Below are 23,708 nucleotides of genomic sequence, written 5' to 3' on the forward strand. Positions count from 1 at the left end.
GAGGTTAGATGATTTCCCAAGGTGTCACAATTAATAAGTAGCAGAGAGTTTTCAACAAATGTTGTGGAGCAATTAGATACCATAGACAAAAACAAACAAACCACTTTAACCTAAACCTTGCACCTTATACAAAAATGAACTCAAAGTAGACCATAGATCTAAATGTAAAACCTGGGGGTGCCTGAGTGGCTCAGTTGGTTAAGTGTCCCAACTCTTAATCTCAGCTCAGGTGTTGATTTCAGGGTCGTGAGTTCAAGCCCTGCATTGGGCTCTGTGCTGGGCATGAAGCCTACATACATACATACATACATACATACATACATACATACATACATGTAAAACCTAAAACTGTGACACTTCTACAAGAAAACATAAGATAAAAATTTCAGTGACATCATAAGCATAATACATAAAGAAAAAGTGAATATATTAGGCTTCACCAAAACTAAGAACTTCTGCTCTGGTAAAGACCCTAGGGAGACAATGTTCAAAAAAATAAGTGACATGCCTGAGTGGCTCAGTCAGTTAAGCTTCCAACTCTTGACTTAGGCTCAGGTCATAATCTCATAGTTTGTGACCCGCATTGAGCTCCACATTGGCAGTGTGGAGCCTACTTGGGATTCTCTCTCTCTCTCCCTCTCTCTCTCTCTCTCTCTCTCTCTCTTTCTCTCTGTCTCTCTCTGTTTCCCTCTGTCCCTCTGCCACTCATGTGGGCTCTCTCTCTCTCATAATAAATAAATAAACTTTAAATAAAAAAATTTTTTTTCAACGTTTATTTATTTTTGGGACAGAGGGAGACAGAGCATGAACGGGGGAGGGGCAGAGAGAGAGGGAGACACAGAATCAGAAACAGGCTCCAGGCTCTGAGCCATCAGCCCAGAGCCTGACGTGGGGCTCGAACTCACGGACCACGAGATCGTGACCTGGCTAAAGTCGTACGCTTAACCGACTGCGCCACCCAGGCGCCCCAATAAACTTTAAATAAATAAATAAGTAAATACACCTTAGACTAGAAAAAATATTTGCAAATTACATATCTGACAAAGGAATCATATCCAGAATTCATAAAGGATTTATTAAACCCAAAAATAAGAAAACAAATAACTCAATTAGATAATGGGCAAAACACCTGAGCAGATACTTGATGAAAGAAAATACGCAGATGGCAAATAAGCACATGAAAAGATATTCAACAGGGGCACCTAGGTGGCTCAGTTGGTTGAGCATCCAACTCTTGATTTCAGCTCAAGTCATGATCCCAGGGTCCTGGGATTGAGCCCCGTGTCAGACTCCATGCTGTGGATGGAGCCTGCTTAAGATGCTCTCTCTCTCTCTCTCTCTGTCTCTTTCTCTCTGTCTCCCTCTGACCTTCTCCCCTGCTCACGCTCTCTCTCTCTCCCCCTTTCTTTCTAAAATAATAAAAGATATATATTCAACATCATTAGCCATTAAGGAAAAGCAAATTAAGGCCCAGATAAGATACACTACACACCTATTAGCATGGCTACAATAAAATATAGTGACAATACCAAGGATACTGGGAAAATAGAATTATCATACATTGTTAGTGGGAATATAAAATGGTATAGCCACTCCGGAAAATGGCTAGTCACTTTCTTATAAAATTAGACATGTATATATATATGAGCCAACAATCCCATCCCTGGGCATTTACCCTCTAGAAATGAAAGCTTGCATTCACATGAAAACCTATATGACAGTGTTTAAAGCAGCTATATTTGTATTCACCAAAAACTACAATCCAAATGTCTCTCAACTGGAGAATGTATAAACAAATTAGTATATCCATACAGTGGAACACTACTCAGCAAAAAAAAAAAAAAAAAAAAGGAATAAACTATTGATACACTTGGGTGGATCATAAGGGCATCATGCTAAGTGAAAAAAGCCAATCTCAAAAGTTCACATACTATAGGATTCCATTTAATGAATATTCTCGAAATGACACAATTTTAGGAATAGAAACAAATCAGTGGTTGCCTGAGGTAAACGAACTTGAAATTGAGACCTCAGGAAAGCTTGCAGACATCTTTGAGGAATATACCAGTAGCTATAGCTGTGTGCAGAAGAAAAAACTCTTTGTTGAGTAATCACATGCTGAACTACTGAAACTTTTACAAGAAACTCTTATAACAGATGCTAACATATTAGCATGTGTGACCAAAATCTTAGAATATCAAGGACTTTCACCAGGAAAATCTTTCAAAACAAGAAGGAAAGATTCCTGAAGGCAGCAGATACTAAATTTTACCCAACTCTGTCACAGTACCTAGCTCATAGCAGGCACTCAGGAAATAGCTGTTTTCAGTAATTTTGAAGTTAAAGAGATCACTAGACTTCTCCCAAACTGCCTTGTCCATAGATATGCTGGGTTACTCTATTTGATTTAGGTAAGAAAAGCTAACATTTATGGAGTACTTATTATGTAGTAAGAAGTGTCAAATATTTTTTATATATTAATCATGTAATTCTCAAAACAACCCTATGAGGTATAGGGATGATTATGATCCTCATTTTACAGATGAGAAAAGTGAGTCACAGAGAGACTAAAGGACTTGCTTCCAGGTCCAATCACTAAGAATTGAAGGAGCTACTTGGGGGAATCTACTCCTGAAACCAAGAGCACACTGTATACACTGTGTGTTAGCTAACTTGACAATAAATTATATTTAGAAAAAAAAGAATAGAAGGAGCTACAATGTAATCTGGATCTAGAATTATATTCTCATAATCATTATATAACCTTATTACGTACATTCTACGGTCTCTCTCTGATACACTCTTCAGTCACTAGGCCTTTGATTATGTTTAAGTTCATTAAAGATGCGTGAATATAGGAATGTTGAAAATTTTCTTAGATAAGATATAGGGATCTGTATAGTTATGATTCCTTCAGTCAGCAAGCATTTCCTTAATACCAATTCCAGCACTAGTGCCTTTTATTCTCATGACTTATTCATTCCATAACTGGAAGCCTGTATCTCCCACTGCTCTTCACCCATTTTGCCTATCCTTCCAACCCCCTTCCCTCTGGCAACTCAGTGGTTCACTCACCAGTTTATGATACAACATCTCAAATCATGGTTTACACTGACAAAAAGGAGGGAAGACTGTGCTTGATCCTATCACACGATCAAAGTGTTAAAAGCTGTGGAGTTAGGGGAGAGAAGGGGAAGATGGTGGCAGTGTAGGAGCATCCTAGACACTCCTCATCCCATGAACACAACTAGATAACTATCAAATCATCCTAAATAGACCAGAAATCAACCTTAAGACTGGCAGAACAAACTCCACAACTAAAGGTAGAGAAGAGGCCACATCAAAGAAGGTAGGAAATGCAAAGATGGGACTTGGGAGAAAAAAAGATCATGGCCACTGCAGTGGGGAGGTAGCTGCAGTGTAGAGAAGGGTGAGAGACAGACTAGCACACAGAGCAGCTCAACATGGGGGAAATGAATCCCCATAGCAATTGGTTTGTAAAGTGAGAGGGGCCAAATTTTGTGAGTTCTTACAACCAGTGGAGCTTAAAGCCTGGGGTCTTAAAGGTCAATGGGCTTAGCTCAGATAGACCCTGAAAGGCATTGTACTGCTCTTGGAGAGAAGGAAGGCTAACAATGCCTGGACATTCAGCATTGAAATGGTGATCTGAAGAGCACCTGAGCACACAGTGGAGCGGGTATTTGCTCATTTCGGTATTTGCTCATTTGCCCAGAAAGGCAGCGTTCATGGAAAGACCTCTCTGGGAATAAAGAAACTGGCAGACACTATTTCCCTCTGCTATCTCTCAGCATAAACACAAAGGCACCTACAGGAACACAGCACTGACACTTACTACCTAACTTGCTTACACGAAGCTCTGCTCACCCATGCTGTGGTGAAACCCCCCTTCTCAGTCTCGCTCACCTCAGTCCAAGTGTGGCAAGCCCCCTCCCCCAGAAGACTGTCCCAAACACCAGCTCACACTGTGTCTGCCAACCTGGGAGTTTTGCAGAACCTCAGTTCCGGTGTCAGTGGCAATAGGTCCCATTTTACAAGCAGACCAGAGCATACCTAGTAAACAATTGCCAGATTCAGGCCAGAGACCAAACACTGTCCCCAACAAAGAAAGCCTCTGCAGACAACTGGCAGAAGGATAAAGCAGCCAGGACACAGATGCAGTGCACACAGAGTACACATTGGAGACACTCCCAAAAGCACCAGGCTCTGTAGAAAGGGGACACTACAAGGAACAGACAACAAAACATCTTCATAACACCATTACCTTCAAGAACAGGAGATATAGCTGACTTTTCTAACACAGAGAAATAGGCACAGAGACTTAGACAAAACGAGAAGACAGATAAATTTGTCCCAAATGACAGAATAGGACAAGGCCATGGCTGGAGATCTAAGCAAAACAGACATAAGTAACTTGCTTGATGGAGTATTTAAAGCAATGATCATGGAGATACTCACTGGACTTTGGAAAAGAGTGGAAGATATCAGAGAGACCCTTAACACAGAGATAAAAATGAACCAATCAGAGATGAAGTGTGCAACAAACAAGATTAGAAACACACCTGATGCAATGAACAGCAGGCTAGAAGAAGCAGAAAAATGAATTAATGACCTAGAAGACAGAGAAATGAAAAGTAATCAAGCTGAACAAAAAAAGGAAAAAAGAATTATGTAAAACAAGAATAGAAGTAGGGAACTCAATGACTCCATCAAACAATAATCTTCATATTATAGGAGTCCCAGAAGAAGACAAAGAAGAGGGGACAGAAAATTTATTTAAAAAATAGCTGAGAGTTGCCTGGGTGGCTCAGTAGGTAAGTGTCCAACATCGGCTCAGGTCATGATCTCACTGTTGATGAGTTCAAGCCCCGCATCAGGCTCTGTGCTGACAACTCAGAGCCTGGAACCTGCTTCAGATTCTGTGTCTCCATCTCTCTCTGACCTTCCCCCATTCATGCTGTCTGTCTTTCAAAAAAAATGAATAAACATTAAAAAAAAATTTTTTTAAAGAAACGGCTGAAAACTTCCCTAATCTGGGGAAGGAAACAGATATCCAGATCCAGGAGGTATAGAAAACCTCCAACAGGGGCGCCTGGGTGGCACAGTCGGTTAAGCATCCGACTTCAGCCAGGTCACGATCTCGCGGTCCGTGAGTTCGAGCCCCGCGTCAGGCTCTGGGCTGATGGCTCAGAGCCTGGAGCCTGTTTCCGATTCTGTGTCTCCCTCTCTCTCTGCCCCTCCCCCGTTCATGCTCTGTCTCTCTCTGTCCCAAAAATAAATAAATGTTGAAAAAAAAAAAAAACCTCCAACAAAATCAACAAAAGGATATCCATACAAAGACATATTGTAATGAAATTGCCAAATACAGTGATAAAGAAAAAATGTTTAAACCAGCAAGACCAAAGAAGACAGTAACATGCAAGGAAAACCCCATAAGGCTAGCAGCCCATTTTTCAGCAAAAATTTTCCAGGCCTGAAAGAGTGCATGATATATTCAAAATGATGAATGGGGGAAATTTGCAGCCAAGAATACTGTATCTAGCAAAGTTATCATTCAGAATAGGAAAGATAAAGAGTTTTACAGAAGAACAAAAACTAAAGGTGTTCATAACCATTAAACCAGACCAGAAAGAAATATTAAAGGGGACCCTTTGTGTGAAATGAAAAGATCAAAAATGACAGTATCAAGGTAGGAAACACAAACACAGTAAAAGTGAATATTTCTGTAAAAAATCAGTCAAGAAACTCACAAAAAGATGTAGAATATGACATCATATACCCAAAATGTAGGAGGGAGAGGAGTAAAAAATGAGTTCAAACTTAAAGGACCATCAACTTAATATAAAATTCTATAAGTAGATGTTATCTACAAACCTCATGGTAACCACAAATCAAAAGCCACTAATAAATATGCAAGGAATAAAGAGAAAGAAATCCAAATGTATCACAAAAAAAAACCCCAGCAAACCATGCAAGAAGAACAAAAATAAGATCAGAGAAAATGTTCAATAACAACTATAAAACAAGTAATAAAATGGTAATGCATTCATATCTATCAATAATAACTTTCTTTTTTTTTTTCAACGTTTATTTATTTTTGGGACAGAGAGAGACAGAGCATGAACGGGGGAGGGGCAGAGAGAGAGGGAGACACAGAATCGGAAACAGGCTCCAGGCTCCCAGCCATCAGCCCAGAGCCTGACGCGGGGCTCGAACTCACGGACCGCGAGATCGTGACCTGGCTGAAATCGGACGCTTAACCGACTGCGCCACCCAGGCGCCCCAGAATGGATAATTTTTAAAAAGACCCATCTATATGCTGCTTAAAAGAGACCTATTTTAGACCTAAAGACACCTACAGATTGAAAGTGAGGGGATGGAGAAACATCTATCTGGCAAAAAGCCAGAAGAACAATACTTAATATAAAACAAAATAGACTTTAAAACAAAGAATGTTGGGGGCACCTGGGTGGCTCAGTTAGTTAAGCGTCCAACTTCGGCTTAGGTCATGATCTCATGGTTCATGGGTTCGAGCCCCGCGTCAGGTTCTGTGCTGACAGCTCAGAGCCTGGAGCCTGCTACGGATTCTGTGTCTCCCTCCCTCTCTCCCCCTCCCCTTCTTGTGCTCGCTCGCTCTCTCTCTCAAAAGGTAAAAAAACATTTAAAAAAAATTTAAAAAAACAAAGAATGTTACAAGAGACAAAGAAGGACACTATACAATAATAAAGGGCACAATCCAACAAGACTATATAACAAGTGTAAATATGCACCCAGAACAGGAGCACCCAAATGCATAAAACAGTTAGTAAATGTGAAGGAACAAATCAATAATAGTATAATAACACAAAATAATAATAACACAAAAATAGTATAGGACTTTAATACCCCACTTAACACCAATGGACAGATATCTAAGTAGAAAATAAACAAGGAAAAATGGCTCTGAATGACACACTGGAACATGTGAATTTAACAGATATATTCAGAATATTCCATCCTAAAACAGCAGAATACAGTCTTTTCAAGTGCACAGAGAAACGTTTTCCAGAATAGATTACATATGAGCCCACAAAACAAGCCTCAACTCAGCAAATTCAAGAAGATGGAAGTCATACCATGAACCTTTTCTGACCAACGATGCTATGAAACTGGAAGTCAACCACATGAAAATATCTGGAAAGACCACAACTACATGGAGGTTAAATAACATGCTACTAAACAATAAATACATCAACCAGGAAATCAAAGAAGAAATTAAAAAGTACATTGAAACAAATAGAAATGAAAACACAATGTCCAAAACCTTTGGAATACAGCAAAAGTGATTCCAAAAGGGAAGCTTATAGCAATATAAGCCTACCTCAACAAGCAAGAAAAATCCAAGGTAAACAACCTAACCTTATACCTAAAGGAGCTAAAAGAACAACAAACAAAACCTAAAACCACCAGAAGGAAGGAATAATAAAGATTGGAGCAAAAATGAATGATATATAGAAAGTAAAACAACAACAACAACAATAGAATAGATCAATGAAACCAGAAGCTGGTTCTTTGCAAAAAAAAAAAAAAAAAAACAATGAAATTGATAAACCTCTCAAATGACTTATCAAGAAAAAGAGAGAAAGGACTAAAATAGAAATCACAAATGAGTGAGGAGAAATAACCAACAACACAGAAATACAAACCATTCTAAGAGCATATTATGAAAAACTACATGGCAACAAATTGGACAACGTAGAAAAAAAATGGATAAATTCTTAGAAGTATATGAACTGCCAAAACTGTACCAGGAAGAAATAGAAAATGTGAACAGACCACTTACCAGCAAAGAAATTGGATCGGGGGGTGCCTGGTGGCTTAGTCAGTTGGGCATCTGACTTTGGTTTAGGTCATGATCTTGCAGTCTGTGAGTTCAAGCTCCATGTCGGACCCTGTGCTGACATCTCAGAGCCTGGAGCCTACTTCAGATTCTGTCTGTATCTCTCTCTGCCCCTCCCCTGCTCTCACTGTGTGTCTCTCTCTCTCAAAAATAAAATAAAAACATTTAAAGAAATTTTTAAAAATTGGATTGGCAATCAAAAACTCCTGGGGGCGGGGGGGGGGGGGGCCAGAGGAGAGGGGAAAATGGTTGATGGGCATTGAGGCAGGCGCTTGTTGAGATGAGCTCTGGGTGTTGTATGTAAACAGTAAATGACAGGACTCTACCCCCAAAACCAAGAGCACACTGTATACACTGTATGTTAGCCAACTTGACAATAAATTATATTAAAACAAAAAACAAAACTCCCAACAAACAAAATTCAAGGGCCAGATGGCTTCAGAGGCAAATTCTACCAAACATTTAAAGAAGAGTTAATACCTATTCTTCTCAAACTATTGCAAAAATAGAAAAAGGTAAACTTCCAAATTCATCCTATAAGGCCAACATTACCCTGATAACAAAACCAGACAAAGACATCACAAAGAAAAGAGTAACTAAAGACCAGTATCTCTGATGAACATAGATGCAGAGATCCTCAACAAAATACCAGCAACTAGAATCCAACAATATATTAAGAATTATTCACCAAGATCAAGTGAGATTTATTCCTCGGATGCAAGGGTAGTTCAATATTAACAAATCGATCAACATGATATATCACATCAATAAGAGAAAGAGTAAGAACCATATGATGATTTCAATAGATGTAGGAAAAACATTTGTCCAAGTACAATATCCATTCATTATAAAAACCCTTCAACAAAGTAGGTTTAGAGGGTACATATCTCAACATGGTAAAAGCCATATATGAAAAACCCACAGCTAATGTCATCCTAAATGGGGAAAAACCGAGAGCTGTTCCCCAAGGTCAGGAACAAGACAAGGATGTTCACTGTCAACACTTCTATTCAAAATAGTACTGGAGGTCCTAGCCACAGCAGTCAGACAACAAAAAGAAATAAAAGGAATCCAAATCAGTTAGGAAGAAGTAAAACTGTCACAATTTGCACATGACATGATACTATATATAGGAACCCTAAAGACTCCACCAAAAAACTGCTAGAACTGATAAACGAATTCACAACAAAACAAAAGAGCAACCTACTGAATGGGAGAAGATATTTGCAAATGATATATCTGATAAGGGATTAATATCAAAAATATATAAAGAACTTCTACAAGTCAACACCAAAAATCCAAACAATCTGATCAAATAATGGACAGAAGACCAGAATAGACATTTTTCCAAAGAAGACATACAGATGGCCAACAGGTACACTAAAAGATGCTCAACATCACACTAATCATCAGAGAAATGCACATGAAAGCCACAACGAGATATCACCTTACACCTGTCAGAATGGCTAAAACCAGAAAGACAAAAAATAACACGTGTTTGCGAGGATGTGGAGAAAAAGGAACCCTCATGCATTGTTGGTGGGAATGTAGATTGGTACAGCCACTGTGGAAAACAGTATGGAGGTTCCTGAAATTAAAAAATAGAAATACCATATGATCCAGTAATTCTGCTACTGGGTATTTACCCAAAGAAAATGAAAACACTGATTTGAAGATATTTGCACCCCATGTTTATGGCAGTGTTATTTACAATAGCCAAGATGTGGAAGCAACCCAAGTGTCCATTGATAGATGAATGGGTAAGGAAGATGTCATACACACACACACACACACACACACACACACACACACACACACACACACTGGAATATTACACAGCCATAAAAAGGGTGAGATCTTGCCATTTGCAACAACACGGATGAACCTAATACCTCTAGGGTATTATGCTAAGTGAAATAAGGCAGATCAAGAATGATAATTACCATATGATTTCACTCATATGGAATCTAAAAAAACAAAATAAATAAACAAAAAGCAGATCTATAAAAACAGAAAACAAACTGAAGGTTGCCAGAGGGAAGAGGGATGGAGGGATGGGCAGAATGGGTGAAGGGGAGTGGGAGGTACAGGCTTCCAGTTATGGGATGAAGTCATGGGAATAAAAGGAACAGCATCAATATAGTCAGTGATATTGTAATAGTGTTGTATGGTGACAGATGGTAGCTATACTTGTGGTGAGCATAGCATAACATATAAAGATACTGAATCACTATGTTGTACATAGGAAACGAATGTAAAAGTATGTGTCAACTAAAAAAATTTTTAAACAAGAATGGGTATCTTTATTAAAATCAACAGATGATCAAAATATACTTCAATTCTTTATCAGATGATCAAAATATACTTCAATTCCTTATCAGGACTAGTTAAGGACAAAAGTTAAGGAGAAAATGGAGAAGGCAAAGACGATGTATAAAAATACTAGGATATCTAGAGAAAGATTTTCTGCAGAAAGCCTCTTTCTTGTGACCTTCTGGGAGATTTCTGTTTAAGGCTCTTGGAGAGCTATTACAATTTTTGGTGAGTGTGGGCATGAATGGAAATCTCACTTCTACTTATGTGGGCTCTGTTCTGAGTGAAATTTAAGTCTGGAGCTGAATCTAGCCCATGGGCCAGTGATTCCTCATTCCTAACCCAACATCACTAATTTCTCTTCTAGAATTGGCTTGGAAATGAAGTTGAGGTTATGGTCAGTACTGAGGAAGCCAAACGCCATCTAAATGACCTTCTTGAAGATAGGAAGATCCTGGCTCAGGATGTGGCTCAACTCAAAGAAAAAAAGGAATTTGGGGAGAATCCACCTCCAAAACTCCGGGTAAGTGCCCTTATGGAAATACATGATCAATAATCAGACTGCACTCCCCAGAAACCCTCACAGCTTTGGAGGGTTACTTTCCTTTTAGCACTTCACCCTCATTCCCACTGTTCTTTACAGAGGCGTACATTCTCGCTTGCTGAACTGCGTGGTCAAGTTTCTGAGTCCGAGGATTCCATTACAAAGAAAATTGAAAGCCTAGAGACTGAAATGGAACTCAGGTAATGGGACTGTCTCTAAGGCATTGTAATTTATAAAAATTTATGCCTGGAATCAAAAGAGAACCCATCAATCCAGTGATTCAAAAGCTTGTTTTTCAAAGGCTTTCTGATGGTAGAGAAATGAGAGAACATAGCAATTCTTTTGAACCACACACTTCACTAGACATGTTGGGTACATTTTCTCATTGCCTCCTCTCATTGCCTCCTCATAATACCCTATGAGGTATTATTACATTTTATGTGGTATTATTCATTTGACTTTAAAGATTAAACAGGGGCACCTGGGTGGCTCAGTCAGTTAACGTCCAACTCTGGATTTTGGCTCAGGTCATGATCCCAGGGTTGTGGGATCAAGCCCTGCATTGGGCTCCTTGCTGAGCATGGAGCCTGGGATTCTCTCTCTTTCCCATGGCCCCCACCTGCGTGCTCTCTTGTGCTCTCTCAAATAAAATTTAAATAAAGATCTAAACAGAAGTTCAGAAATCTTAAGAAATGTGCTAAAGGTTATACAGAGTCGGGATTCGAAACCTGGTCTAATTCCAAAACACATGCTCTTTATGATGCACCACATCTTAGTATCTCTGAAATGCAGAACTGGCTAAAAACAAAATTTTAGAGGAAGTCAAGAACTGATACTAAAAGAGCTACAGTACAGAAGGAAGAGAAGTTTAGATATCATCAGCAAAGTAGATATATAAGGAAAGTTATCATAAGCATTAAATTACATTAGTAAATAAAGTACATAACACAGTACTTGGCATATTAGAAGTGCTCAGTGAACGTTCTCTTTTTCTCCTTTTCTGGCTCTAATACCATAACTTATGCTGCTCTAGTTACTATTACTATCTTTTAAGTATCTATGATATCTAGAAGGAATCAAACTTTGACAGAGATTTTAGAATGTCTTACGATAATAGAATTGTATTGCCCAGAAGACCTTAAAGATCATTTAATTTGTTTTTAGCAACACACACTAGCTGTTTATCTTTGGATACATCTATAAATCACTCAACATTTGAGTGTCTGCTTTGTGTTGCACTGGATGTATGCAGTTGGGATATATAGAAAGTAGGTGGCATTCCTTGCTCTGAAGTAGAAATAGTATAATGATATAGTGGTGTATTGGAATCATTTGTTAAAATTTCAGGACTGTTGTAAACCATTGATAGCTTGCCACACATTTATGCTACAGAAACTAGCAAAAGCTACAAATCAGGTCTGGTTTTTTAAGTGTTGGTTGTTAAACATTTACCTGCACACCACTGTGCATAATTAAATGATTAAATGTTAAACAGGTACCAAGTAGAGAGTAATGAAACAGAGGTGAGTTTATCCAAGGGGATTTTCCTAAAGTTGATGAGACATAAACTAAATTTTAAATTTTTTTTTTCAACGTTTATTTATTTTTGGGACAGAGAGAGACAGAGCATGAACGGGGGAGGGGCAGAGAGAGAGGGAGACACAGAATCAGAAACAGGCTCCAGGCTCTGAGCCATCAGCCCAGAGCCCCACGCGGGGCTCGAACTCACGGACCGCGAGGTCGTGACCTGGCTGAAGTCGGACGCTTAACCGACTGCGCCACCCAGGCGCCCCAGAGACATAAAGTAAATTTTAAAAGACCTAAGGGACATGAATTATCAGAGGAGACAGGAAAGGCCATATGACCAACTGACAGTTCTGAAGTGTTCTAGCTCACCTCTTCCGAGAAGCCTTCCCTGACTCTTCATCTCCCATTAATCCTCCTCTTCTCTAAACTCCTTCAGAACTTACAGTACCCAATCATATGGTACAACAGATGTCATCTTTATATTTGTTAATTTTTTACATTTATTAGTCTTGTTGATATAAATTGATCATAAGCTTGTTGAAGGAAAGGACTATATATTACACCAGAGTTCTCAAAGCGTGGCCCACAAACCCCTAGGGGTCTCTGAGCAATCAGAACTATTTTCATAATAATATTATGACATTTGCCATTTTTACCATATTGACATTTGCCATGACCATGCAAAGCAACAGTGGACAAAACTGCTCAGACCTTAGCTTGAATTAGAGCAGTGGCACCAATCTGTACTAGCGGTCACCACCACACACTCTCAGCTTTTATTTTTAAGTCAGTTTTACTTAAGACTGGCTTTGATAGGGGCACCTGGCTGGCTCAATCGGTAGAATATGATACTCTTGATCTTGGGGTCATGAGTTCAAGCCCCACATTTTTTTTAAGTAGTAAAAAAAAAAAAAAGAATGGCTTTGTTAAAGCAGTAAAAATTGTTAATTTCATTAAATCTCAACCCTTGAGTTCAAATCTATTTAGTATTCTGCATGACAGAACGGGAAGAACACAGACTACTTGTGCTCTGTGCTAAAGTCTGAGAGTTGTCTGGAGGAAAAGCACTTGTACGATTGTTTTTCCATGGAACATTAGTTGTCTTTGAAAGAATGACTGACAAACTATGGTTATTCAGACTTCAGTACTTGGCAGACACTTTGCTGAAAAGTGAACAGAGTGAGCCCGTCGCTTCAAGGAAAACAACTGGCAGTGTTTATCACCAAAGTTAGAATTTGAGCTTTCAAGCAAAACTTAGAACTTCGGAAAATTTTTGTCTGCCACTATTGAGCTTGACAGTTTTTCATAACTTTTCTGATGAGACCAGTAGTGATGTTAACAATTTTTTATTTTTTTATATTACATCATGAAATGTGTTCGCATTTGGAGACTTTGCATCACTCAACATTCTCCAGATGATGTTACAGAAGCCTGTAAGGGTAAAAGAACCATTGAGATTGCAAGATAGACCGTTGGATTTTAACATAAGGGAGTAAGAAAAGTTTACTAGTAATGGTTTCCAATTCCACATTTCAACTTTAGGGAACTACCACTTGCAGGGTTTTAGTATAATCACAAAGAAGAGTATCTATCCACAATTACCTGAATAGGCTATTAAAATGCTCCTCCTTTGTCCAACTACATATCTATGAGAGGCCAGATTAAAGACAATTAACAAAGATGTTAATTTCAACCAGAACACATCACAAAAGACTGGTTGCAGAGGGAGATGTGAGAATCCAGCTGTCTTCTATGAAGCCAGATATTACAGAGATTTGTAAAAATGTAAAACAATCCCACTCTTCTCACCAAATTATTTTTTGTTTTAGAAAATGTATTTTTCGGGGCGCCTGGGTGGCGCAGTCGGTTAAGTGTCTGACTTCAACCAGGTCACGATCTCGCGGTCCGTGAGTTCAGGCCCTGCGTCGGGCTCTGGGCTGATGGCTCAGAGCCTGGAGCCTGTTTCCGATTCTGTGTCTCCCTCTCTCTCTGCCCCTCCCCCGTTCATGCTCTGTCTCTCTCTGTCCCAAAAATAAATAAAAACGTTGGAAAAAAAATTAAAAAAAAAAAAAAAAGAAAATGTATTTTTCATAAAATATATCACAATGGCTTTTTGTTATCTTAAGTGAATTAATAAATACTTAATTTTTTCTCAGTTTTACTTTCAATACTGTAAATACCTATAGGTATAATGTATATAAACAGAGTTTCTCAGAGGTCCTCAGTCATTCTTAAGAGTGTAGAGGGGTCCTGGGGCACCTGGGTGGTTCAGTCAGTTGGGCATTTGACTTCAACTCAGGTCATGATCTCACAGCTCATGGGTTCGAGCTCCACATCGGGCTGTGTACTGACAGCTCAGAGCCTGGAGCCCGCTTTGGACTCTGTCCCCATCTCTCTGTGCCCCTCTCCTGCTCGTGCTCTGTCTCTCTCTCTCTCTCTGTCTCTCTCTCTCTCTCTCTCTCAAAAATAAATACTTAAAAAAAAAGAGTGTAGAGGGGTCCTGAAACTCCAAGATTTGAGAACTGCCACCTTAGATTATTTTGGTACCCATCTTTTATAGTACCTTACAGAGCAGCACGTCACACATATGCTGGTATACTACCTCTCACCAGACACATAGCAAATTTGAGAAGGAAGCTATTAACGAAACTGCATTATTGTGTAAACCTTGGTCTCAGGCCATACCTGATCTGAAAGTATCTGTAAGTTATAATCAGGGTCAATGGTATCCAGTCTTCTTAGAAACTTCTCAGTCCTGTGCCAGGCACTTCAAGGTAACCTCTCGCAACATTAGCCATATGTATCAATTTGGTATTGGATCCCAGCAAAGAACATTTACCTGCTTGTTCTTTTGAGATTTTGTTTTTCTTTGAGGTCTCCAACATGACTCTTACTCTTGCATGGTTGAGCCACTATATCACAGTCTGAACTTAAATGGCCTCAAGACAAAGTCACATTACAGTCAGTGCACTACAACAAAAGCCCTACTGATACAAATATTTCCAAATCCCACTATATGACCCATTTATTTCGACCTGTATTTAATGAAATAAAACCAAGATAGTCTCTTGGATTCCCTTTGCATCAAGAATGGAGATACTGTATAAAATCCTAACCAGATGACTCAATCATTATTTAAAAGATGTTTAACTGAGGGGCGCCTCGGTGGCTCAGTCAGCTAAACGTCCAACTTTAGCTCAGGTCATGCATGATCTCGACTTTAGCTCAGGTTCATGCCTCGCATTGGGCTCTGTGCTGACAGCTCAGAGCCTGGAGCCTGCTTCAGATTCTATGTCCCTGTCTCTCTTTGCCTCTGCCCCACTTGTGCGCTCGCTCTCTCTCTCTCTCTCTCTCTCTCTCTCTCAAAGATAAACAAACATTTTAAAAAATAAGAAAAAAAAGATATTTAACTGGTACCTCCATCCATAAAACTATTTGAAGTTTCTCCATAGAGCTCTTCCCCTCTCCTTGGTGTTAGGGATACTAGCAATGAGTCTCACTGTTTCTTTCCCTGAAGGAGTGCTCAGATTGCTGACCTACAGCAGAAGTTGCTGGATGCAGAAAGTGAAGACAGGCCAAAACACCGCTGGGAGAGTATCACTACCATTCTGGAAGCCAAGTGTGCCCTGAAATATTTAATTGGAGAGGTAAGCATCACTCTTCCCTACCAAGAATTAGGGGTCTGTCTTGGTAGGTTGAAATAAGATGTTATCTTGGAATACTGTCATAGTGCTATTGCCACTTTTCATGCTGGAAACTGCAATGACACTAGCATTAGAGAAATCATTTTATGGGTAAAGGCTGGTGTGGACAAGTACAAGCCATTCACTTAGAAAAATATAGGACTTACAAACTGATACCTGTCATGCCTGACGCGTAGAAAGTACTCATTAAACATCTGCTATTATTATTGGGAAAATATCAGGATGCCATAGTAGGCCACTGATTAAACATAAGCTCTTATATTTACTGCTTTTTGAAACACCTATGACATGTATATTCAAAAAGTTTAAGATACAATCTAGAAAAGAGGAAACCTAATCATCTTTTCACATGTAAAGATGAATCCATCTTAAGGAAAATCCATCCTCACTGACCCTAAAATAATGTATCATCTTACATTGCCACAAGAGGGACTGAAGTTGATCAACTCTGGTGACTGAGGCATTTTCACTCTGAGACAAGCATACAAACTCCAACTCTGGAAGTTTGAGCAATGTTATCCTTTATACATTTTTTTATTGGGTGACCATATTTGCCCTACCAAGGCAATCCTGTTTAGTCTTATGAACAGTGGTATTTATGATGTTCACAGTGTGGGCCAGCAGAGACTATAAAACTAGGCCAGCAAAGGATATCACTCTAGCCTGAAGAGCCAGATCAACAGTCCCAGCTAATGTGTCTACTAGTTCCAACATGTGAACACAGACATTCTGAGATGGGCCATAATTGGCAATAAGGGTGTGCCCTATGGGTTTCTCTTTAAGACGAAGGAAGAAAATCTTAAATCTCAGAACTTGGAGTTGTCAGATACTGTTTGTGTTCAGTTTATTCTCGCCTGGAGACAGAGCAAGAGATTAAATGACCTCAGCAGTGGCTTCTAACTCTAAGAGATCTATCTCAACAGAAATATGGGCTCTTGGCCTGGGTAGCGTTGTTACTATTCAGTGGGAGATTCCATATGACATAGAAAAAGAAGAATGGACTTGGACATGGAGGAACTCTTCTCAGTCCATTTCAGGAAAGCTGACATTTTCCTGCCTAATGAATGGGGAAAGGTGGCCATTCTCCAAATAAACTGATCTTCTTTTATCCCTTCCAGCTGGTCTCCTCCAAAATACAGGTCAGCAAGCTTGAAAGCAGCCTGAAACAGAACAAGGCCAGCTGTGCTGATATGCAGAAGATGCTGTTTGAGGAACGAAATCATTTTGCTGAAATAGAGACAGAGTTACAGGCAGAGCTGGTCAGAGTGGAGCAACAGCACCAAGAGAAGGTAAACTCTGGCAAGCCAAGAAACTATACTGAGAAACAAAGGGTCATTGCTTTTTGTTATTAGTTTTAAAAAGATAGTGGGGAGAAAATTTTTTTTAATAAAAAGACAGTAGGAGGGATATGAAGTTCCCTTCAAAAGACCCCATAGTCTTTTTCAAGTTTTCCAAGCGAGGAACTTGAGAGAAATTACTTGTCGAAGTGTACACATACAGTGGCTCTTAGCCTCCAGCGTTAACACTGAGAGTAACATTGTGGCCGTGCTTACTACTTCAGGCCATGAGAACAAAATGCAACCCGTACTTCTAAATCAGAGGAGTCATCTGGGTCCCTGCTTGAACTAAGCCGGAATTCCTTTTTCCTCTTTCTTACTCCTTTGTCCCTAGGTGCTATACCTGCTCAGCCAACTGCAGCAAAGCCAAATGGCAGAGAAGCAGCTAGAGGAGTCGGTCAGTGAAAAGGAACAACAGCTGCTGAGCACACTGAAGTGTCAGGTATGATAACGAGGCAAAGGTCTCCAGAGGTGGGATCCACGAGGCTGGCTGAGAATCCTGTCTGATTTACACCATTGTACTCTCAGCAGAGAGTAACCACTGAAAAGAGATTTATACTAGTAACCTCTGCGGCCTTTTGGCCCTATTTGATCAATTTAGAGGTATTTAGAATGTAACCACACATAGAATAACCTCCTTCGCGGTACAGAAATGACAGTACATACTCCATGCCAGACTTTGAGGCCTCCTGGTTCTTTGCCTCAGCCCTGAGCCCTAAAAGAGTTGAGAAAGTTCAGTCATCCCACAGAATCCTAGGGGCATTCAGCTGTCTCTTCCTGAGCTTGTTTTGAGCTGAGACCTGACATGTTTGTAAAGTGCCTGAGGTCTGAATCTCTTCCAGAGGCTGGGAACACCACACCCTTTAGTAGCATGTTGGAGCACTATTTTATCCAACTTAGAATCTTTTTTTTTTTTCCCTGAACCACCAGTCTCGAGAGTTTCCTTGGCACCTCCCATCAAAGACATAACCAAACTAGTTAAGGTCGTATGCACGAATCATGAATCTAGTTGTCTTAAGTGCCAGGAAGTTTAAGTAGGCTTATGAGAGTAGCAAATAAAATGCCTAGCCTGTCTTTAGAACGGTGAACAAAAGCATCTCTCGACTTGAAAGAAACAAAGCTAACTGTCCATTTTGGTCTCTTAATCAGCATCCTGATGTGAATGAATAAGAGATGCAAGGCTAGAAAACAGAAAAGAATAAGGAAAGCATTTAGGGCAGAGCACATGGTTCCTGTGAGTGTGGTCAGGACGACTTGGGAGTGTTGGAATAGAAGTGGCATTCAGGACACCTAGGAACTGGTGGGAATCAGGCATTTTTCTGGGTGCCAATGCCTGCTGTGCAAAAACCATCTGCTGCCAGCGACTTGGCAGCAGTATGTTTTCATCTATGTGAGTTGTTTGGTAACCCACATGTAGTGCCCAAAATAACCCCACCTATCACTGCACTATCTGGAAATAGGATGAAGAACTTGAGAAGATGCGAGAAGTGTGTGAGCAAAATCAGCAGCTTCTCCGAGAAAATGAAATCATCAAGCAGGTAACACAGCTTCCCACCCACTTTAATAAGCCCTGGGAGACCCTGTTGTAATTGAGGTCAGCTCTTGGGAGCAGCCCCGAGTATGATGAGTTGGCTCTATTTTTGAGGTCTGTGTCAAGTTTCCATGTAATACAGTCATGTGCATTTCAAAATGGTATAAACACACATTTTTTAATCTGCTCTTTTCTGAATCTAATGCTGATCTTCTAAAGTGAGTCCTTCAACCTACTTTACTATTAACTTGCCTCACTTTACTATGGTTTAAATTAAGCTATCTTAGGAGTCTTTATGTTTTAGCCATTAACATTCCCAGTGGCTGCCCTGCAGCATACACTATGTGTTTTCTTTCCAAACAGAAACTGACCCTCCTCCAAGTAGCCAGCAGGCAGAAACCTCATCTTCCTAAAGATACCCTTCTATCTCCAGACTCTTCTTTTGAATATATCCCACCTAAGGTAAACTGCTCAGTGCCGGTAATACCTGCACATGGCCATGGTTGGGGGTGAGTGTGCTAATTAAGTTCATCTTTTAGAAGAGGTTGAGAGTTAAAAAGCCCAAATTCCAGCATCTCAATTTTCCTTGGAGTCCCAAACAAAACTACAGTACAATCTCGAGGAAAATAGGCATTCTTCCTCCCCAGAAGGCTGACTTTGGGCCATTTACAGGCATTATGTAACACAACTGAGGAGAAACAGGAGAAAAGAGCAGTGTTCAGCTGTCCATCCAGAGATACTTATCTCATCATATCATGAGTCCCTCTTTCTTCCCTCAGACTGCTCAGCCTCTATCCCTTCAGTTTCTATCCCTTCAAAGACTCTGCAAGGCCAAAGGCTAAAGCAGAATTTCTTCTGATTGGTAAAGCCAAGGGCATATATTTGAGGGAGTCTGAAAGCTCAGCTCTGAGAATATAGCTGGCAGTGGCTACTGGGAAGATATGATCTACGTGTACTTTTTAAATTTTATTAAATAATTATTCCAAACCTTTTTTCTTAGCCCAAACCTTCTCGTTTTAAAGAAAAATTCCTGGAGCAAAGCATGGATATCGAGGATCTAAAATATTATTCAGAGCATTCCGTGAATGAGCCTGAGGACAGTGCTGGTGACGATGATGATGGAGATGATGAGGAATGGAAGCCAACAAAACTAGTTAAGGTGTCCAAGAAGAACATCCAAGGGGTAGGAGGCAGCTCTCATCTCTGTCAGGGGTCCTAGTCATTAGTCTCTACTGCCAGTGGGAAGGTGCTGGCCCCATACCCTGCCCCTGAGCCCCTGAATCCCGTTCGAAGGCATTTGGCTCCGTGAGGAGTCCTTGTCAGGCCAGCTCTATATGGAACCTGGGGCTGGCAGAGAAGGTTGCCTGAGTGCACAAGATGGCTGTTTTCATATTTTCAGGTTCTCACTAAGTGTGAATGGGTAGTAGTGTTCCATACCATTTCACTGAGGCTGATTGAGGGATCATAATAATCCTTCATATTTTTATAACACTTTACAGTTTAGAAGTCATTTTCATATATGTTCTCCCTTTTCATCATCACAAATAAAATCCAGTGAGGTATTTATTATTTGCATCTTACAGATAGATTTGAGACCCACAGGAGTGAAATGACCTTGCCTAAGGTCATAAAACCAAATGACAGGATTTGAAACCAAATATTCCGACTCCAAATCCAGTCAGTTTCTACCATATCACGGTCATACCAGTAACAGTTGCAGACCAGAAGCTAAGTAGGAACTTCATCTTCCTTGCCTACTAGAGTGATTGTGTTCCCTAGGCTGAGGGCCAATAGGAATTACAGAAAGGGCTAATAATTAAGCTCAAACACACCAAGTTAAGGTCAGTTAGAAACAATTTGACTTTGAGGCATGCTTATTTACTTCCACGATGATAGTCCTACATAATTATCAAACCTACATGTTTCATGTTGTGAAATATTAACTTCCCAGGCACTGTAGTTCACCACTACCCCAGATGTGCCCTGTAGCCACATTCCACTTAAAGAGAACAGTTCACAAATTAAGCCTAGCCAGCTTCCTGGAAGGTTACTTGATTTCATCAGCTGATTGAGTCCCACAAAGGGAACTGAGCCTTAGAAAGCCACAGCACCAGAGAGAAGCAAGTCATGAGGAATAGACTATCTATTAAGTCATTTGGAAAGAGTCATCAAGAATGCAACATGTCATGTGCTCTTAGTGGGACTAAGAGCTCATCCTTAGCCTCAGAGAGCTCATAATCTAATGGGAAAACAAGGCAAAGAAATAGAAGCATACCATGGAACCTGAGCCTATTCATCTCAGGGAAATGGACTGAGGGATTTTTTAAAATAAAGCTTATGTATTTATTTTGAGAGAGAGCACATGTGTGAGCAGGGGAGGGGAAGAGAGAAAGGGAGAGAGAGGGAAACCCAATCCCAAGCAGGCTCCGTGCTTTTAGCAGGACAGCTGACACGAACCGTGAGACCATGACCTGAGCCAATATCAAGAGTCCTATGCTTAACCGACTAAGTCACCCAGGCACCCGCTAAGAGTGACTATAAAGCCAAATCAAGTAGATACCACTTAGGAAGATACCATGAAAGAGATGACTATGTTGCAGTATAAGACAGAAAGGGAGGGGCGCCTGGGTGGCTCAGTCAGTTGAGCGTCCGACTTCAGCTCAGGTCATGATCTCACACTCCATGAGTTCAAGCCCCGCGTCAGGCTCTGTGCTGACAGCTCAGAGCCTGGAGCCTGCTACAGATTCTGTGTCTCCCTCTCTTTCTCTGCCTCTCCCCTACTCATGCTCTGTCTCTCTCTGTCTCAAAAATAAATAAAAACATTAAAAATTAAAAAAAAAGACCGGGAAACACAGTCTTGGAAGCAAATTGAGAGCCCATTTCTGACACAATGAATAGCATATTGGAAAGACTCAGTTATAGAGGGACAGGGGGTTGGGACACTTACAGAAAATGGGGCAGAATATGTCTGACTTTTCACTCACTTATTCAACAAACGTTTTTGGACTCTACTATGACTGAAGCGGAGAGCATGAGCTGAATGTAGACACAAGGGTCAGTTAAGTAATAGGAAGCAGAGTTGAGAAGTATACACAGAAACAAATGGTAGAGGACCTAAAACCCCTGGGAAGGCATTTCCAGATGTGAAGCAAATGTGTGTATATTTGTGCTGTAGACAAGTTTATGTATTATGGCACTGTGGCTCCAAGCGTAAAAGGGAAATATAGAAGTCTGGTAAAAATTGCAAGTCAGTGTTTGCTATCAGTGATAAATTCTATGTCTAAAACAGTGAGAGACTATTCTTTTCTAGGCTTTTCTCCTGATTTTGTAACTTGAGAAAATATAACTGGGCATTAAGGGGAAGGAGTTGGCATACAATCTAGTTTCTCCCTTTTGGCAACCTGAAAGTACGTGGATGCTATGACTGCTCTCTGATCAGATGTGTAGACACATTAGTTACAGACCTTGATGCTTTGCATGAAGGCCGTCATATTTATTGTTCTTACCCAGCTGAAATGGCCTGGTGTTATAGCACTAGATTGCTTCAAAGGAGACTGCAGCAGGTACCAAACTAAGGACTCGTCTAGAGCTAATGCTGAAAAAGTAGGCTTCCTCACTCAGCCATGTTTCCTATATGTACTAAGGAGATGCTGAGGGATAGGCCATGTGCTATAGTAAAAATAATAGGTTCAAAGCCAGGTAGACATGGGTTCTAGTCTTTAGTTTGCCACTGGCTAATTGGATGACCTAAAACAGGTCACTTAATCTCCCTAGGCTTCAGATTCCTTATCTATGCAATGAAGGGATTAGACTACAGTAGATGATGTATAAGGTCCCTTCCAGCACTAATATCCTGAGTCAAAGTAACAAAGTTGTATAAATATGGGTTTTTTAATTAATTAATTAATTAATGAGTTTTAGTAATACTACCTTTATATGGTGTTTTATAGTATCTGAGAAGTTAAAAGAAGGAATATATGCAAAAACACCTTGTGAAGAATCAAATATCATGCAGGTATTATTAGTAAAGCACCATAAGCGGGGCACCTGGGTGGCTCAGTTGGTTAAGCATCCGACTTCAGCTCAGGTCATGATCTCACAGTTCGTGGGTTTGAGCCCAGCATCGGGCTCTGTGCTGACAGCTCAGAGCCTGGAGCCTCCTTCAGATTCCGTGTCTTCCTCTCTCTCTGCCCCTCCCCACTCGTGGTCTGTCTCTCTCCCTCTCTCTCTCTCAAAAATACATAAACATTAAAAAAAATTAAAGCACCATAAGCATTTTTACAAATAGTCATTTGTCCCCTTTGGCAGAAAAGAAGGGGCAGGTATTCTTAATCTCTACCTTAGTGATGAAAAAATGGAGATAAACTTGAATGAAGTGACTTGTCCAAGGTCATACCAAGTATTAAATGTAGGACTAGAGCCTGAGTCTCCTGTCATAGCCTGGTATTCTTTATGTTAATGTTTTTACCAGATCTTATTTTGAGATACAGTATAATACTGAAATCAGTGCTAGAAGAATTAGAGACTCTAAAGCAATAGTTCTCAACCCTGGCTGCACATTAGAATCCCCAAGGGAGCTTTCCAACATAAGGAGCCTGGGACCCACCCCTAAATATTTTGATTTAATTGGTCTGAGGTGGGACCTGGTCTTTTTGAAAAGCTCCCCAGAGATTTGTATGTAGCCAGGGTTGCAAATCACTGGCTTAAAGGAACCCCAGAGGTCTTTCAGCTCTACTTCCCACTCTATATAAAGAATCCCTCTATTATAGTGGTTCTCACCTGGGGTGTTGGGACATGCTGGTGGCTTGCTGGCTGTTGCAGTACACACACATGTATACACACACATACATGCCAT

General features: G+C 40.2%; 1 protein-coding gene across 2 annotated transcripts in view; it reads left to right on the forward strand.

Moving 5' to 3' along the window:
- The window catches only part of KIF4A (kinesin family member 4A), a 134,888-nt gene that overhangs the window by 103,114 nt on the left and 8,066 nt on the right, over positions 1–23,708 (forward strand). For both annotated transcript variants that reach the window (XM_040467790.1, XM_040467789.1), the window contains 8 exons: positions 10,578–10,733; positions 10,854–10,954; positions 15,799–15,928; positions 17,104–17,274; positions 17,657–17,764; positions 18,783–18,860; positions 19,217–19,315; positions 19,854–20,036. In XM_040467790.1, coding sequence (XP_040323724.1) covers positions 10,578–10,733; positions 10,854–10,954; positions 15,799–15,928; positions 17,104–17,274; positions 17,657–17,764; positions 18,783–18,860; positions 19,217–19,315; positions 19,854–20,036 — 1,026 coding nt within the window. The remainder of the gene's footprint in view (positions 1–10,577; positions 10,734–10,853; positions 10,955–15,798; positions 15,929–17,103; positions 17,275–17,656; positions 17,765–18,782; positions 18,861–19,216; positions 19,316–19,853; positions 20,037–23,708) is intronic.

The sequence above is a fragment of the Herpailurus yagouaroundi genome, unplaced genomic scaffold (assembly GCF_014898765.1).
Source record: "Herpailurus yagouaroundi ecotype Mexico unplaced genomic scaffold, PumYag 67569, whole genome shotgun sequence".
NCBI classification, from domain to species: domain Eukaryota; kingdom Metazoa; phylum Chordata; class Mammalia; order Carnivora; family Felidae; genus Herpailurus; species Herpailurus yagouaroundi.